We start from the raw sequence: 16,321 nt of genomic DNA on the forward strand, positions 1-16,321 counted from the left end.
ATTGGTGGGTTGCTTTTTTTTTCAATATATTTTGCGTGTTTTCTATTCGTCATCTCCAGGAGTGAAAGCTGAGCCGGTCAATTAGAATAATTATTTTGATTTATTGTCTTCATCAATGGCATCATAGCGGGCAGGCAGCACTGGTAGAGGAGGAAGCCATGACTTTGGAAATTGACTTTGGAGTTACTGTATAATACGGTTCTTTCCAATGTCTCTACATAGTAAACAGACCTTAGCTATTTCAAAGATGTGCTCTTCTCGGGTCCTATCGTTTCAACATTGTCCATGAATTGCAGAACCCTGCGGACTACTGAATGTATGGTAATGGTACGTGGATTTTATAGGGTCACTGAGGAGAACTGCCAGAATAAATTGAAGTTGGCCTGCATCAATACACTATCGCGTTATACTGACAACGACGCTACTTTTCCGTCTTTGTGCGTACGGAGATACAAAAAGAGGTTGTTGTCCGCGCCAGACAGTTCGAAAATCGGCGTGACCTTACGATGGCATCGGCAGTGCTTATAGACCAGATTTTTTAAGGCGGAAGCCTTTAATGTCTCATCGTTGTAAGCAGCAGTTGTCGACAGAAAATGTCACGCTTTTCAATTGGTCGAAACGGTCGTGACGTCACAGTGCGCGAATTTCAAACGGGGCCAATTGTACTTTGGCTAGTAACCATGCAACCAATTGAAGGGATCGTATATTGATGCTCCAAGTAAGTGGGACTGAGCTTAGTTAATTGATTAATTACCCAATTAGCCTAATTAGCTTTACTAGTCAGGCCATATAAATAAATAAAACCGATTAAGAAATTAGTCGAGCTCAGGAATCGAACCCCGGTCTTCGGCGTGAGAGACGAGCATGCTATCCACTCTGCCATGCCAGCTCGATGGTTTGAAATGAACAAAGGCGCGTCTAGTGAATACGGTGTCTTCACTCACTCTCATCCTCCTCCATTCCCTTCCGACGAGGTTTAGGTGTCCACCGACAAATGAGAGACAGATACATTTCCTTTCCTCAAAAACCAATTTACCGACGAGCGAGGCGTAGAACCGAATGGGCAATGGCGTTCTATGGACTCCTTGGCAGCGTTGCAAGACGCTGTCGCGTTCCACTCTTAGGGGCGAAGCTTAACATCTTAACCACACATCAGAGACCACACTTTAGGTCAAAAAAGTGCCCCCCTGAATTTTGTGACACAGTTACTGCGTAATTTCCTTTCCTCAAATACAATTTTCATTTTCTTCATTACGGCTCCTCTTTATCTATCTTCTTTCACTCCCAATTCCTCCCTTCCTCTACGGTGCGGTTCAGGTGTCCACCGAGATGACAGAGAATTACTGCGCCATTTCCTTTCCTCAAAAAGCGTTGCGTTCAAAGGGTAAGGCATCGCGCCGAACGGGTGGTGGCGTTCCGTGGACTCCCTGGCAGCGCTACAACGCGCTGTCGCGTTCCACTCCTAAAGGCGAAGCTTAAGCGTCATTAATTAGCAGTTAATTAGTATTCAGGCATCAATCAGTAATTAACCATTAATTAGTGATTTGTCATCACTTAGTAATTAGTACTCAAATATATGTGACGCCACCAGTGCCACAGAAACAGCGAAGGTGGTGCGGAAAACGCTTCCGCCTCTACCCACTTTAGGCAGTCAAAGTGACCCCTGAATTTTTACCCTCGCACGCAGGCTGCGGGCGCGCTCCTACTCTCGACACCAGTCGCCATCTGTCGGCGCGCGCGGCCCGAGGGACGGCGGGTCGCGCCGGCGCCGCGCGTAGAACGCATGTTTCCGTGTTCGCTTCTGCCGTTGTTGTGCTTCATCAGCTAACGTATGAGGGTGTGTGCTGTGCGTCACTACTCACATTTTCCCTCTTCCAGACAGTGCTGCGGTTATCTTGCGCGCAGTTACTCGTTAACGTGACATCCGAGGGTAGTCGACCAGGCAGTGTACGGACTGGAAACCGGCACTTCTAAGCAGATTTCTGCGCTGTCGTGTCGTTTGTTGTCGCCTTTTACGTGCGCTATCATCTATGATAATTTTATGCATCAGAATGTAGATACTGATTTGATTCAGTGGAGTATAGTAACTGGATAGGCGAGCTGCAGACTGAAGGTTGTCCCGACGGAGCGCGTGTTTTCGATCACCAGTACGTGTTCGGCATCCTTGCGCTGAGCTTGCTCTTGTTCCCATTAAACACATTTCATGACACGATTGTAAGCACGACCGCTACCGATTTCAGCTGCTTTTTCCGCACGCATGTCAGAGGGATCTGGGGGGTAAAGGTTTATCTGTAGTATCTTTCTGCTGTTGGTATCTACACTAGTTTGGTTTGTTAAGGTTTTACGTCCCAAAGCGACTCAGGCTATGAGGGACGCCGTAGTGAAGGGCTCCGGAAATTTCGACCACCTGGGGTTCTTTAACGTGCACAGACATCGCACAGTACACGGGCCTCTAGAATTTCGCCTCCATCGAAATTCGGCCGCCGCGGCCGTGATCGAGCCCGCGTCTTTTGGGCCAGAGCCGAGAGCCGTAACCACTGAGCCACCGCAGCGGTGCGGTATCTACCTTATTCATAGGAAAATACTATGCGCGATTTCATTACATTTTCTACACTTAGCCAAACGGCTACGCAACGCTCTCACACGCGGCGAGAGCTCCTGAATAAAATAACGCGACTTCGAACCTCAGAATTAGTGAAAGCTGGATTAGCTGCTCATATATCTATTCAAGCTTTGATAAATTAAGCGAAAGTACGGTTTTATGCACCAGGTCGCATAAACCATGACAAAATTTGTTTTCTGTTGGCACTGCGACTCAGTTGAGCTCACAGGGGTAATTTGTTGATAACTGGCGCGGCGACAAGAAGGCCCTGTTTGTGGAGGGGGGCTTTATGGCCGGCCGGCAGGAAGGAATAAGAGTTGATATTGAACAAAAATTTTCTTTGCGGTGGAACACCAAGACGGAATTCGATATAAGCACGAGCGCGTTCTAAGCGCCGGCACAATTAATCTGAATGTCAAACTAAATGTCATTAAAATACGTCAATGTTATCGCTTTGATAACGTAAATACTTCCTGCAACACAGCCACGCAGCGGAAGTATGCTCGACAATGTTTTTTTAGCGCCCGAAGCGCGGCTATATGCAGGCGCGGCCGCGGAACTGCCGCAGCCCCGCAGTCCCCAAAGAAACGCCCGCACCGCGGCGCGCCAGTCGGCGCAAAATGGCCGCGCCCGGAAAGAGGCTCAAAATTCTGGTCTATAACTTCAGGAAAGTAAAGTTGGGTTACGGTGGATGATGGTGTATGGCTGTGAAATAAGGGTGTATTCTGGTGGATTGTGGTGGATTAAGAGTGGATTACGCATGTTTAAGTTACATTGCAGTGGATTGTGATAGATTACATTGATGCCCTGTGTAAAAAGCTGTCGTACTCTTGTTATACATTAGCGAAAGCATCTAAATATTTTCAGACTAATACGCTAAAAACATTATATTTCAGTTTGTTTCAGTCGCAGCTAACATACTGTATTGAGGCCTGGGGCCTTACGTATCCATCGTATATTGAACCCGTGGTAAGGCTGCAAAAAAGGGCTCTTAGAATGATCAATTTTGTTGCACCTAGAACTCCATCACTGCCTTTATTTAAACAAAATAACATTATGCCACTAACTAACCTAAGAAACTATCGTTTAGCAATTTTTGTAAAAAATGTTATCTGCAACCCTAGCACCTTTCCTTTAGTTTCATACAAGGCTCCACCGTCCAGTTCTCGCTCAGCCGCTCATGGAAAGTCCTTGCTTCCAATATCTAACAATCATTATGGTCATCGATGTCTCCGTTTTTCTGGTGTCAAAATTTGGAATGCTATCCCATGGTCAGTCATATCTTCACCTAATACATTTAGAGCACTAAAGAATTTTTTCCTTCAAACAGAAGCGTCTCAGTGAAGCGACAATATATGCGTCTGTGGCGTGGCATAATACTACAAATCTATTGAACGTGGCAATCTGAATGTAGAATGACATTTATTTTTTATTTGGTTATATTGTAACCATCACATCTTCATCATCACAATATGAATGTCATACGATAGTGTTTCAGTCTGTATTTTGTATTGTATTTTGTATTGTATTTTGTATTGTATTTTGTATTGTATTTTGCATTGCAATTGTTTCATTCTACACCGACAAATGTGTGTGTGTGTGTGTGTGTCTTTTTTTGTTTTTTTTTCTTTTTTTTCCTCCTGAATCGTCAGTAGACTTATTTGTATTCATTTTGGGATCCACGACTAGCCTCTGGCTAAGGATCCTTGAGTGTCTTCATGTAATTACATGTGTACTTTGAAATAAAAAGAAAGAAGAAAGAAAGAAAGAAAGGAAGAAAGAAAGAAAGAAAGAAAGGAAGAAAGAAGGAAAGAGAGAAAGAAAGAAAGAAAGAAGGAAAGAAAGAAAGAAAGAAAGAAAGAAAGAAAGAAAGAAAGAAAGAAAGAAAGAAAGAAAGAAAGAAAGAAAGAAAGAAAGAAAGAAAGAAAGAAAGAAAGAAAGAAAGAAAGAAAGAAAGAAAGAAAGAAAGAACGAAAGAAAGAAAGGCATTGGATGAAGTACTAAAGTGGACTCTGGTGGACTAAGAGTGAATTATATTGAATTAAGTTGCAGTAGGTTAAATTAGGTCGGATTATGGTGGATTCGTAGTGGATTACAATCGATTAGGTAGCAACTGGGTGAATTAAGAGTGGATTACTTCACATAAAGGCCGCCGCGGTAGCTCAGTGGTTATGGCACTCGGCTGCTGACCCGAAAGACGCGGGTCCGATCCCGACCGCCGGGGTCGAATTTCGATGGAGATGAAATTCTAGAGGCGTGTACTGTGCGATGTCACTGCACGTTGAAGAACCTCAGATCGAAGAAATTTTCTTCACTGCGGCGTCCTTCATAGCCTGAGTCGCTTTGGGACGTTGAAGCCCGATAAACCATAAACCAAACCATTACATAAAGTTTCAGTGGGGTGGATAAAAATATATTAAGGTGGATTGTTGTAGATTACGGGTAGAATCTTACAAACTTCAGCGCGAATAAGCGAGCGGTTTAGGCGAGCGAAGAATTTCATAGTGTATTTTAGCGTTGAAGCCAGATTAAGCATATAAGCCCTCTCTACTCAGATTGGTTCCGCAGTGGAGTCACTCAACGGCAGCCGAGCTTTGTTGCAGGACAAATTAAAAAAAAAACACAACACTCCCACATTTAGTTTTTCGTGCATGGTCAGCAAACCTAGATCGTGCATGTTCACCTCGAGTTCGGACCTACAGCGTGCCTTACAACTCTTTGTGATGAATCAGCACGTAAAAATCTCTCCACTTTGATGTCGTTACGCTTGGAATGCCCCATAAAAGCCCTAAGCTGTGGGTGACCAAGTGGAAATTCAGCGCCGGAAACAAAAAAAAAGTATCGCGGGTGGCCGTTTATTTCTTGTTCTCCGCCACGTTCTTAAATCATGTCTTCGAAGGCCTGAATCGGAAACTTCAAAAAGTTCCCTCTCTGTGGAGTAAATGAAGCTTAACCCTAGTATTTCTTTTAAAAGCAGCTAACGCAGCGAGTGTAAAAGGGACGTTGGACATTGGCGGATACTGTTACCTGCATGTCTCCGGCCGTACTCGCTCCCGAATCACGTCTTCATCACGTGGCGAGTAAGTGACAGTGAACAAAGCTTGTCGGCTGTGTTCGAAACACTTAGCCACTTCGGTTGGCGCGCAATCCTCCCTGTGATGAACTGAACAAATGGAAGAGAATCGAAATCAAGCACAGTTATTAACACATTCCGTGCGCTGTGTATGAAGCAGAGATAAATGAAGAGAAAAAGTGGCTGGGGTTCAACGTGGCTTGAACCTAGTTATACAAGTGAAAGCTCTGTTAAGCTTGGTGAGACAAGGTTTGCTTGGTTAGAATGTTTTATTATTGCACATCAACGGTCATAACCACGTGATGTGTCTGAAATCAAACGTCAAGGTCAAAGGTCAAGGTCAGGTACCCAATGGTCATAGTCATTTGATCACCCGGTCGTACTACCTTAGCTTGGACCATACCACCACGCAGTTAAGTTTGGTTGGACCATGTGAGTCATTGAAGGTTATTGTCGATGTGCTGTCCACTGTCTCAAACCGAAATTACGTTGTTCATGTGCTCGCATGTTTCAAGAAATTTCGGTAGCGTTAGCCCTAAAAGAAAGCTTCGTTTCCGCAAACAACAAACGTTTATCCTTTGAGCAATGAACTCGTTATTCACAGGCACAACAAGCATCACGTGAGAGGGTAGTGGGCACTCTTTTGAGAATGCGCTATCGGTAGCCGCGCCCTCACAAGTGGACCTTGCCTTGACGAGCATAGCAATCAGGACAGTGCGCAGAATGAGAAACCCGTATCTAAAGACTTCATTCAGGCGACCCTTGTTGGGTGGGGCGGTTTTCGCACGGCGCGATATCGCCTTCGCTGCCCTTTCCCCACATATGGAGTGAACGAAAAAATGCGGGAAATTTTTCGACAGAAAACGTACTTTAAAACGAACAAAATTTTAATGGTTGTGCTTCAAAGTGAGCATTTGCTTCAATGCCCCTCAAAGAGCGCAGTCCTACGCACCGAAGCGAGCGCCGATCAGTGTCATTTTAAATAATTTTACCAGTATTTCCTTCAACATATAGAGTAGACTGATGGAAGCAGAACTCAGCGACGCGCCCAGTGCTCCCACAGGTTCTACGCCTGCTCTGAGATAAGCTACCTTGCTCTGGATAACCAGGTCAAAATCGCATAAACTTTGCTGAACCGATAACAAAGTCAAAGTTATTAGTGGCGAAACTCCTCCCTCGACAACTGTGCAAATAAAATGCTAATTGAGGTAGATTTTGGAAATTAAGAAGTACTGCGCAATATACCGATGTGCGTATGATACAATGAACAAAAGACATACCTTGTGCACAAATCGAAAGCAACGAGGCACTAAAGATACCGCACGTAAAGACGAAGTATCCAGCACCAAAAATGTAGGCCATGCTGCCTGGGCATTCAGAGATCACTCCTGATCGTAGCAAGTGGTGGTTGTAACGGGAATAGGCACGCAATCCTCTTATAAGACTGAGTATCTTGCCGTACTACAACTGGGAAGGCGCTTATCGTATTATCACGCCGGGTAATATCAGAAACGCGAAGCACAGCGCGGCGAAAAAAAACTGTATTTCTGTCCTCGCAATCTTTATCGGATGAACAAACATTGAGCGGAGACGGTTTCAGAGAATCTGCAGATAACGCTTTGTGGACGATTGGGCTGCCATGCTTATCTTATCAGCAACAGAGAGACATTCTGAACAACTGTGGAAAGCGATTGCAATTACTCAGGGCATGTGAGCGCTATCGCCCGCGATAGGAAAGCTCACTGCTGAATTCCAAGCTCTCTGGTTTGGAGGAACAAAAGAAGCCGCCTGTATAGTGTCCTCCGCACTCAAACGATACTTAAAGAGCAAAGCCTCTTTAGCGAGGGGTGTGAATTGCATAATTAAAATCACGCCGTTAAGGTGACACGTAAGACGATAAGTGCTCCGCGAAGTAGAAAAACCAGAATCTTTTAGCATACCGGATACTTAATATCATAGGCATATACCACCCATGTCACTGCTATAGGAAACATCGGTTTTCCGGACCACAGCGCAGCAAACTTCTCGTCGTGTCCAAAAAAATATTTATGTCGAATCGCACGGTTGGTATAGCTGTATGTTTCATTTACTATCCCGAATCAAGGGTGGTTTAAAATAGGTCATCGAATGTCTTCCTTAGCTTTTGGCTTGCTGCACAGGTCAAGCACAAATACGCTGAATGTTCATGATGATGCTGCTGGTGTGAGGTGTGTGGGCTGCAGCCAGTGATTATAGCGGGACTCATTTATGTGATGGAGACGCCCAAGGGTCGCAAGGTAGCCCTTACTATTGCCTGCAACCAACTGGCACCCCTCAAGAAACCTGACAAGCCAACCTGTACTGGTAACAGTGTAATGAGGAACACGTGCCCAGACCTCACCTGGTCCACGCCACCACCCCGTGCAAGTGGATCAACCTAGAGGAAACAATGGCCGTTTATTCTCTTGTAGCAGCTACTACGACGCATCGCCTCCTAGAAGAATTAGTTCCCTGCAAACAAACCGTTTGAAATTCACTGAAGAAAAGTTTTGTAATAAGGGAGTAATTACTCATTGACATCCCCCCAAGCGCAGACATACGGCCACAAAGGAAAGCTAAACAGCTTTCTCAGAAACTTCGTAGTTAAAGAAAAGTTCGTCCTGGTCCAGGGTTCCAACCCGGAACCACCGCTTCACCGGAGCAGTCGCTCTACCGATTGAGCTAACTGGGACCGCAAGCTTATGTTAGGGCGAGTGCGAATTGATCAATAACTCGAAGTGGGAACAGTGTTGGTCAAACGCTTAGAGGAATCCCCGAAGTCGGAGTAGAATGAGTAATTAATTCCTTATTTCAAATTACTCCACCTTGGGGGAGTCCCCTAAAAATTTGACCGACCAGAAAAGTTTTTTTACTTATTCAATGATACTGGCTCTACAGTGGCAAAGAAGACAGCAGACTCTAAAATAAATAAAATCAAATCACTACCGCAAGCTGCAATGCTGAAGATAATGCATGTCTTAACTTTCGCATGATTACCCCAACAGTAACACTTATGGACAGTTTGAGTTTCGAAATGTAACAGGACACAAATAGAACGTGATCTCAAGTGAGTTACTGTGGGCGACTTTCTGAGCACAGCAGACGCTCAAGCTTCTGAGTTCATCTCCACCCGGTATTCCACTTCTCTCAAGTGGTGCTTAGCGTGCTTAAACGATAGCAGCCTTCCGCGTTCTGAGAAACGCCCCCCGTGAAGCCACTTAAGTAGAGATAAGTTTATAGAGAGCAATGGATGTCACTCTGCGTAAAACCTGCTGTTGCGCATTTTTCTAGTCGCCAGAATGCCTCCCATCTTTGAATGCACTTTTCTAAGAACCAGGTATCTCTGAAAGCAGAGTGAAAAAAGGCTTTGGACCCCCAGGGTACAAAATCAACGTTTATCAGTTGTCGGTCTATAGTGCAGTCACTACCGTTCACGGAGAGATAGATGGACGATCCTTCAAGAATTGTCGATCCTTAATACCGAACACTGAGAACAAAAAGAAATTGTTTGAGGCGATAGGGTACCGCTTCTTAATCACAAATCACAAAGCCAGCCTAGAAGCCGTCCAAAACCGTGCAGCCTGCTTTATTTCCTCCAATTATGACACCCGCTCTAGCATTACCAAAATAAAATTATCTGCCGACATCGAGTCTCTCGCGCATAGGCGTATAATTGCCCGTTTATCATTATTCCATAAATTGTACTATTGTTTTCCCTCACTTCGACGCTCCCTTCTGCTCCCTCCCCTCCGAACATCACGCCGTCTTTTCAACTCCATGAGCATCCTAAGACTTCATGGCTCCTCAAACGCATTTAACAAGTCATTTCTGCCTCTTGCCATTAATGAATGGAATTCACTACCCGAATTAATTGTCACTGAACGCGATGCTCTGAAATTCCGCCAAATGCTGTCATTGCACTTGAAATCCCAATGTGGGTAACTGTTGCCTTTGCGTTTTATTTTTATGTTATGATTGTTTGATATACTACTGCACCTGTCTGCCTGATTTATAAACGTGTTTTTCTTTTTTTTCTCTCTCTTCCCCAAGCAACGATTGTTTCACTGTATACTTTTTCTTCACTGTATACTTTTTTTCAGTTTTTTTTTCACTGTTTTACTGTACTTTTTTTTGTATATGTATTTTTTTGACCTAATAATGTCATTACTTGCTTCGATGTTCGCCCCCCCCTTATGTAATACCCCGCCAGGGGTCTTTAAGGGCCATTAAATGATGATGATGATGATCCATGATTCTTTGGGAAAACGGAGCTTTTATAAGCTGGGAAACACCGAAAAAAAGTAACAAACGGTTTAGCATGGCTAAGCGTGGGATATCGTGTAGTAGCACTAGTTAGTGTTGGCGCTTAAGGTCCTTACGTGCTAAAGATATTTGACCTAAATACCTTTACCATAAGGGCCTTCTGCATAAAGACCTATGGTGACACACAGTGCAAAAGACGAGGAATCAGAGTAAGAAAGGCACAGGACAAGCGCTATTCGCAACTAAAGGCTTTATTTGCTACAGCGCTTGTCCTGCGTTTTTCTTACTCTAGTTTCTCGTCTTTTGCGCTGTGTGTCACCATGAATCTTTACCGACTAGCCCAGTTGAACGTCTTGATAAAGACCTATACCTGGAAGGCATACACCATGAAGGCGTTAACCCTAAAAGCCTTTGACCTAAACGTTTTTACCACGAAGACCTTTAATTTAAAAGCCATTACCCTGAAGGCACTTACCTTGAAGGCCTTCCTTGACTGCCACAGAGCAGGCTTCAGGTACGTACACCTCCTCCCCCCTCCCCCCAAAGTAAACAGCCCAAGGCCCCTGCCGCCTGCTCGTTATGCATACTCGGTGACTGTAAACTCTCGAAAGAGTAAAGGCTTCGCGTCCTCAATCTTCCCAAGCTTTGGACTACTAGATGTGCTAAGGAGCCCCGCTAAGCAGCTTAGAAGCAAACTCCCTTGGGCTGTATACTTTTGACGGGGGCTGTAGGAATGCCGAAAATCAGAAAATGCGCCTGGCAGTGCTACATCACTAAATCGACCGAGCGGTGCCGCCCTCACAGGCCGATTTCTGGCCTAAAATGTGCACGTAGACTGATTTTCTCGTGGATACTAGAGGCTACGCCACACTTCCACTCACTACAAAACGGAGGCACCTCGTCCCTTTTGGGAAGGACGTCATGAGTTTGAATAGAGTTGCGGTTTTCTTCCTGATAAACACGTATTTTGCTGCATGACAAACACGAACATAGCTCGAAAGAGCCAGCAGTTCTCTTTTTTTTTTGTAGCAAAAAATTACCGGATGGAATTCTCGTCAGTGTCCGATTAAAATTTCCCTTGGCCGTGCTCCAGTTTTCGCAAATTAGTGCCAAAAGTAATTCATTACATAGGCCAGAAAAGTAATTAATTCGAGTACTCTTCATTTTAGTCGCCTGGCGGCTGGCGACATTCTGCGGTCTCTTTTTTTAGAGCGTTAGCTCTAGCACTCTCATTACTCAAAGTCGCGTTAGTGTGAAACACAAGGCCATTCAAGTGGGACCAGTGGGTGATACCATTGGTACACAGGTTGTGGACCACCTAATTGGCGTAGAATGTTTGGAATGGTATCAAACGAATCAGCGTGTTATGGAGCATAAGATTACTAGTTGAATCAAAGCGTAGCCTATCATAGGGATACGCACCGACGACCTTTGGTTCTCCAAACCGTGACTTCTTGAAACTTCAAACGTCCATTATGGCCAAACTGATTGACGTAGAACATTCGGAGTGGTGTCCAACGATTTGTCTTCTTGCGCTGTATAAAGCTAGCATTAAAAAGTAGATATCCGGCTATAACGAAAAAGTTGTACCGGATATAGCGAAGATGGCTAATGACGCAATATTCATTCGATATTCATAACGCTCGATACTCATGTTCTTTTTTCCATAAAGTCGCTGTTGCTTCGTGGTGGCGTCCGGGGTGCCGATATAAATCCCGTCATTTCTCTCCCTTTTGGGACCCCTTAGTGTTGTAGTTGTTGGCCTCTGGAGGAGTGCTGCTCTACTTTAATCGACCCTGCCAACTTCACACTTATCGCAATAAATATCGCATGAGCGAGTGACCGTTGTGTTTCTGTTTTCAGAGGTTTGAAACTAGTGCTCGGTCGCGTGACAAACATGTTGCCACTGGCTGGAGCATCTTGTCGTGGAGCGCGTTTGCGGGAGGAGCACAACAAATGAGATCGTCTTATCTTCGACCCATCGCACGTTATCGGCTTTGACCGCCGGCATACGTACAGCATTGTGAGCACGACACATCGTCTCGGCTGCACTCACGGCCCTCCCGCATCACCGCGATGGATAGGCCACGCCTCCGCTGCCAGTTGACTCCTAATTGCGGCGACTGCTGCTGAGTACACTGTGAACACAAATACGCCTAGTAAGTGAAAGCTGTCCTCTAGATCACTAATTTCATGATCTACGATCAACCTTGCATGGGACTGTTTGTCGCGTATTCTAATGCCCTTAAGCGATGCACCACCAATGTTTGCGCATTCCAAGAATCCACAAGAAAATCATGACTCGCCTTATAGAGGCCTTCACAAGATAATTCTGAATTAGAGCAACCTGACCAGCCTCATCCGTTGTTGACTAAAACCATCAATGTGCATTATGTATACGAGTTTGGATATTGCAGCCTGGAATGCCACATGCTTGATGGAAGCCAATTAAATCCAACGCCACAATCTGCAAGCGGGAAGAAATAATTTTTGCGAATATTTTATAGCCTACACATTACACAAAGAAATGGGACGGTGCACATCGATATTCCTCAACTCGCTCTTATCAGTGCATTTTAGAATGAGCTTGTTATGACCAGCTTAAAAAGTGGGAGGTTAGAAGCCAGCATCATAAGTAACTCAGAAAACTTGCAACAAGACCGGCGCCAAGCAAGACAAAAACGTTTTGTTCAATTCGCTACTCAAGCCATCGGGGCCGGAAGATTTTTGCCCCTGCAGAGCGGAAATAGCCAGTTTGACTTTGTCCAAGCAGGGAGGATCCTCTATTACGTATACCTCGCTGCTTTTCGTCAAGTCGAGGAAACTCGTCGTAGAAACGACTGAAGTCTGACCCACAAGTCTGGCAGCAACCACCTCCAAGGAGAAGCACATAATAGTCATAAAAAGCCGCCAGAATTTGCTAGGTATCAATGTTCCCATCATACTGAGTCTCTGATACCTCCTTTGCAAGAGTAGCCTCTCTTTCATCACTTAATGCCCGTCGATATGGTTGTTCTTCAAGGAACTGGCGCGTCCGAGATCTAATTGAAGCACCCTGATATTTTCCTGTGGCAAACTGCTGTAGCTGTACTTTGATGTTGTTTACGACATCAACATAAGCCTCCGTATTAATCTTTTCTAGCTCATGCAGGTCATTTAAGGTATGTCCAAACTCACGAAGGTGATGACGCTTCGGAATTTCAATTCATGCTGACGCTTCGATTAAAGATCTTTAGCCTTCTGCTTGAATATATCCCACTTCTGAAAGACAAAAAGATTACAACGGGCTCATGTATCTTTTAAACAAGAAGTGACAGCGTGCTGATAAATTTCATCAGTGAAGAGAAAATTATACAGCTTCCAGAGCCCGCACAGATGATGAAGAAAACCGCTGCTGTGACTACCTGTCTGAGCAGACAGCATACAATGATCACTAAACGAAATCGGCCCTACCCAGTAACCCTGCACATTGGATAACAGTCCAGCAGAAACGTAGATCCTGCCTAGCCGAGCGTTTGAGGAAGACTGGAAAAGCGTGAAATGAACGCTACTTACTTTTTGTCGCCCGATGTCAAAATGGTTATGTTCACAGAGCAAATTCGTTAAAATAGCAGAACCAGGATCATTAAGCACGCGTAGCACTGAGCGATCCTCATCATTGTAAACACAATTGATATTCACCAAGCAATATGATTTTGCGATCCGTGCACAGAACGTTATTCAACGACATAAAGAAAGGCCTCCTTTCTCATTGATTGACGGGCGCAGACACACAAATCACCTGCCACTGTTCACCTGAAATAGCAAGGTCGCTGCAGATGAGGCGCTCCTCACCATCTTTGCCATGCGAGAGGTCGGAAATATTCAATCCGTCGTTGAGGAAAAGCAAACACCCTCCAGAAAGGACTTTCGAGTAGCTGACAATAATATTGTGACGAAGAAGACGAAGCAGGCAGTGGCGCGGGATGGAGCGCTCCTTCCCGCGCCACTGTCAGCTTCGTCTTATTCGTCACAATATTATTGTCAAGCAAAAACTGATCGAGAGCAAATTCCGTTTCCTCGTGGCTAGATAATTTCGTTTCCTGGAAGGCAACCACACTGACGCTCCATCTCTGCAAGAGGTGCTTAACATATTGGCGTGGGGTCGTGTTCCCGTGTGTAAAAGTTAAACTGTAAGTGTGCGCCCTCGGTCCCCTTGTCATATTGTTCAATGAACATTTGAAAAACTCATTTGTTGAACGCTCTTTTTCCTTTTTTGTCCCTTTGTTCCCCTCCCCAAGTGTAGGGTAGCCTGCTGGGCATCGCCTGGTTAACCTCCCTGCCTTTCCATCCTTCTCTCTCTCTCTCTCTCTCAATTTCGCATACCCGTAACGTTGAGGCCAGCGATCTAAAATGCTGCAACCATCGCTATTTCTGCTGGTCGCCTTAATCTCCATAAACCGGGCCGGGGATAACCGCCTGATAGTTGGCAGCGTTCAGGGCAATAGTCGCCCGCTTTTTCGGAACCAGTCCTCCCGTCGCCTCAGCCTCAGTGTCACACGGCTCCTCATCTGCGGGATGCTTCAGCGTTGCGCTGTTGTCCTTGGAGGCATCCAATGGTGTCAAGGCCTCCGCCCATGAAGTTGGGAGAACCACGTCACTTGGGTACTTGGGTAACAAAAAGCTCCTTCTCGGCAAGCGCAGGCCGCAGTGCATCGAGCTCGCTATGACCAGGGTCCGGAGGCTTTAGTCCTGTATCTTCGCTCTCTCGCAATGGGGTGGTAGCATCTTTAAATGGTCGACACCTGGAACCTAATTGATGACCTCACCAGAGGAACACACAACGTCCGAAATATCTATGGTGTGATCAGTGGCTGCATCTGCCGCTTTCGGCAAATGTCCCTATCTCAACCTATCGACGTGCGTCATGGCACCGCTCTCGACAGAGTGGCCAAAGCGACGACATTGCGTACCTCGTGGCGTACGGCACTGTATTCGTACATGGTCAACCCTGCTGCACCGAAGGCAGAGAGGAGATCTGCCGGATATCCCAACGAACGACTGGATACCAAATACAGGCATCGTATGGGGTATACTAGAAGTTGAAGCGCCATACTTCAGCGTCAGCGAGACCTCATGATTCGTCGTTTTCATGTGCTCCATGCCTTGACATGCCACTTTTCTCGTTCCACTGACGGTTTCTTTCACATGTCCCATCCACACGTGGATCATCTCATACTGTCCTATACACGCAACATCCCGAAAGTCCGTAACAGGAGCAAGGCCATCCCGGAAGTCGGGAGCCCGGAACGACAGGCCCGATAGATCTGCATGCGAAAACGCGGTGTTGAAGACAGATTTACCGGTTGGGAGACGAGCCAGCACAATCCTGCACTCGTCCATGTCAGACCCAGAGGTTAAGAACATAATTAAACGTTGCCGTTCAGAACGACCTCTTCTTCCGCCCTAGATCATGAAGCACGTTCGTTGGACTTGGTGAAAGCGAGAACTTGGGTGTCTTGTGGTTTATCACATGGTATAGTATTCCTACTAATGCCGGCTAAGTGGTGCGTGCAATTAAGAGAAATAAATGATCAAGAACGAATTAAGCATAAATAACCATTAACTTTGCTGCGTCATACCCTTAAAGAGGAGCTTAAGTATCCCCTAATTTTTATTGCGAAAGCAATGCTACGCCAGGTCTAACCGCTCGTCGCGTGGTCCGTGGACCCCCCTGCTACTCGAGGAGCCGCCGCCGCGCCTAACAGGTGGTGTGACGTCAACCTCTCCGTTGGTATAGCGACGCGTGACGTCAGCTTGCTCTCTCCACCGCAGCCAGGAGGAGCCGGTTGTGCGTGCCCTCCTCGAGGAGTCTCGCCGTGGAAGTCACCTACGAAGAGTCTGTATCTGAATCTAGTTGCTCTACTGCTTCTGAACAGTTTAACTGTAAAGCGACAGCCAAGCAAGCTAGGAAGAATGCAAGAAAGAGGTTACAACGTGCCCAAGAAACGGAAGAACAACGAGAAGAACGACTGCGGGAACGGAAAGAAGCCGAAGCAGCTAAACGAGCTGTATCGAGTTCAGAAGCTGGGATTAGGCAAGCCAAAACGAATGAAGCCAAACGGAAACAGCGTGCCCAGAAAACAGAGGAACAACGAGAAGAACGTTTGCGAAAACGACGCGAATCAGAAGCCGCTAAGCAAGCTAAGCTTTCGCAACCAACCGGGTTCAACCAGAGCTAAACCACACCGATTTTTTATCACTTATTCCTCTCAGATATAAATCATTCTCATCCATTCGCAACAGTCACAACAAAACCATTTTTCCTCCTTCAGCACATATATAACACTGCGCGCTTGCAATTTTTTTTTTGTCCAGACAGAAGT

At 45.6% G+C, this 16,321-nt stretch overlaps 1 protein-coding gene across 1 annotated transcript in view; it reads right to left on the reverse strand.

Moving 5' to 3' along the window:
- The window catches only part of LOC149327809 (uncharacterized), a 39,076-nt gene extending 23,738 nt beyond the window's left edge, over positions 1-15,338 (reverse strand). The window contains exons 1-3 of the mRNA XM_089564981.1: positions 15,132-15,338; positions 12,013-12,094; positions 5,630-5,765 (exon numbers count right to left, since the gene is read on the reverse strand). Of these exons, the coding sequence (XP_089421107.1) occupies positions 5,630-5,765; positions 12,013-12,094; positions 15,132-15,338 (425 nt within the window). The remainder of the gene's footprint in view (positions 1-5,629; positions 5,766-12,012; positions 12,095-15,131) is intronic.
- Positions 15,339-16,321: the final 983 nt, after the last annotated feature.

The sequence above is a fragment of the Amblyomma mixtum genome, chromosome 10 (assembly GCF_055824585.1).
Source record: "Amblyomma mixtum isolate Tamu chromosome 10, ASM5582458v1, whole genome shotgun sequence".
Taxonomy (NCBI): Eukaryota; Metazoa; Arthropoda; class Arachnida; order Ixodida; family Ixodidae; genus Amblyomma; species Amblyomma mixtum.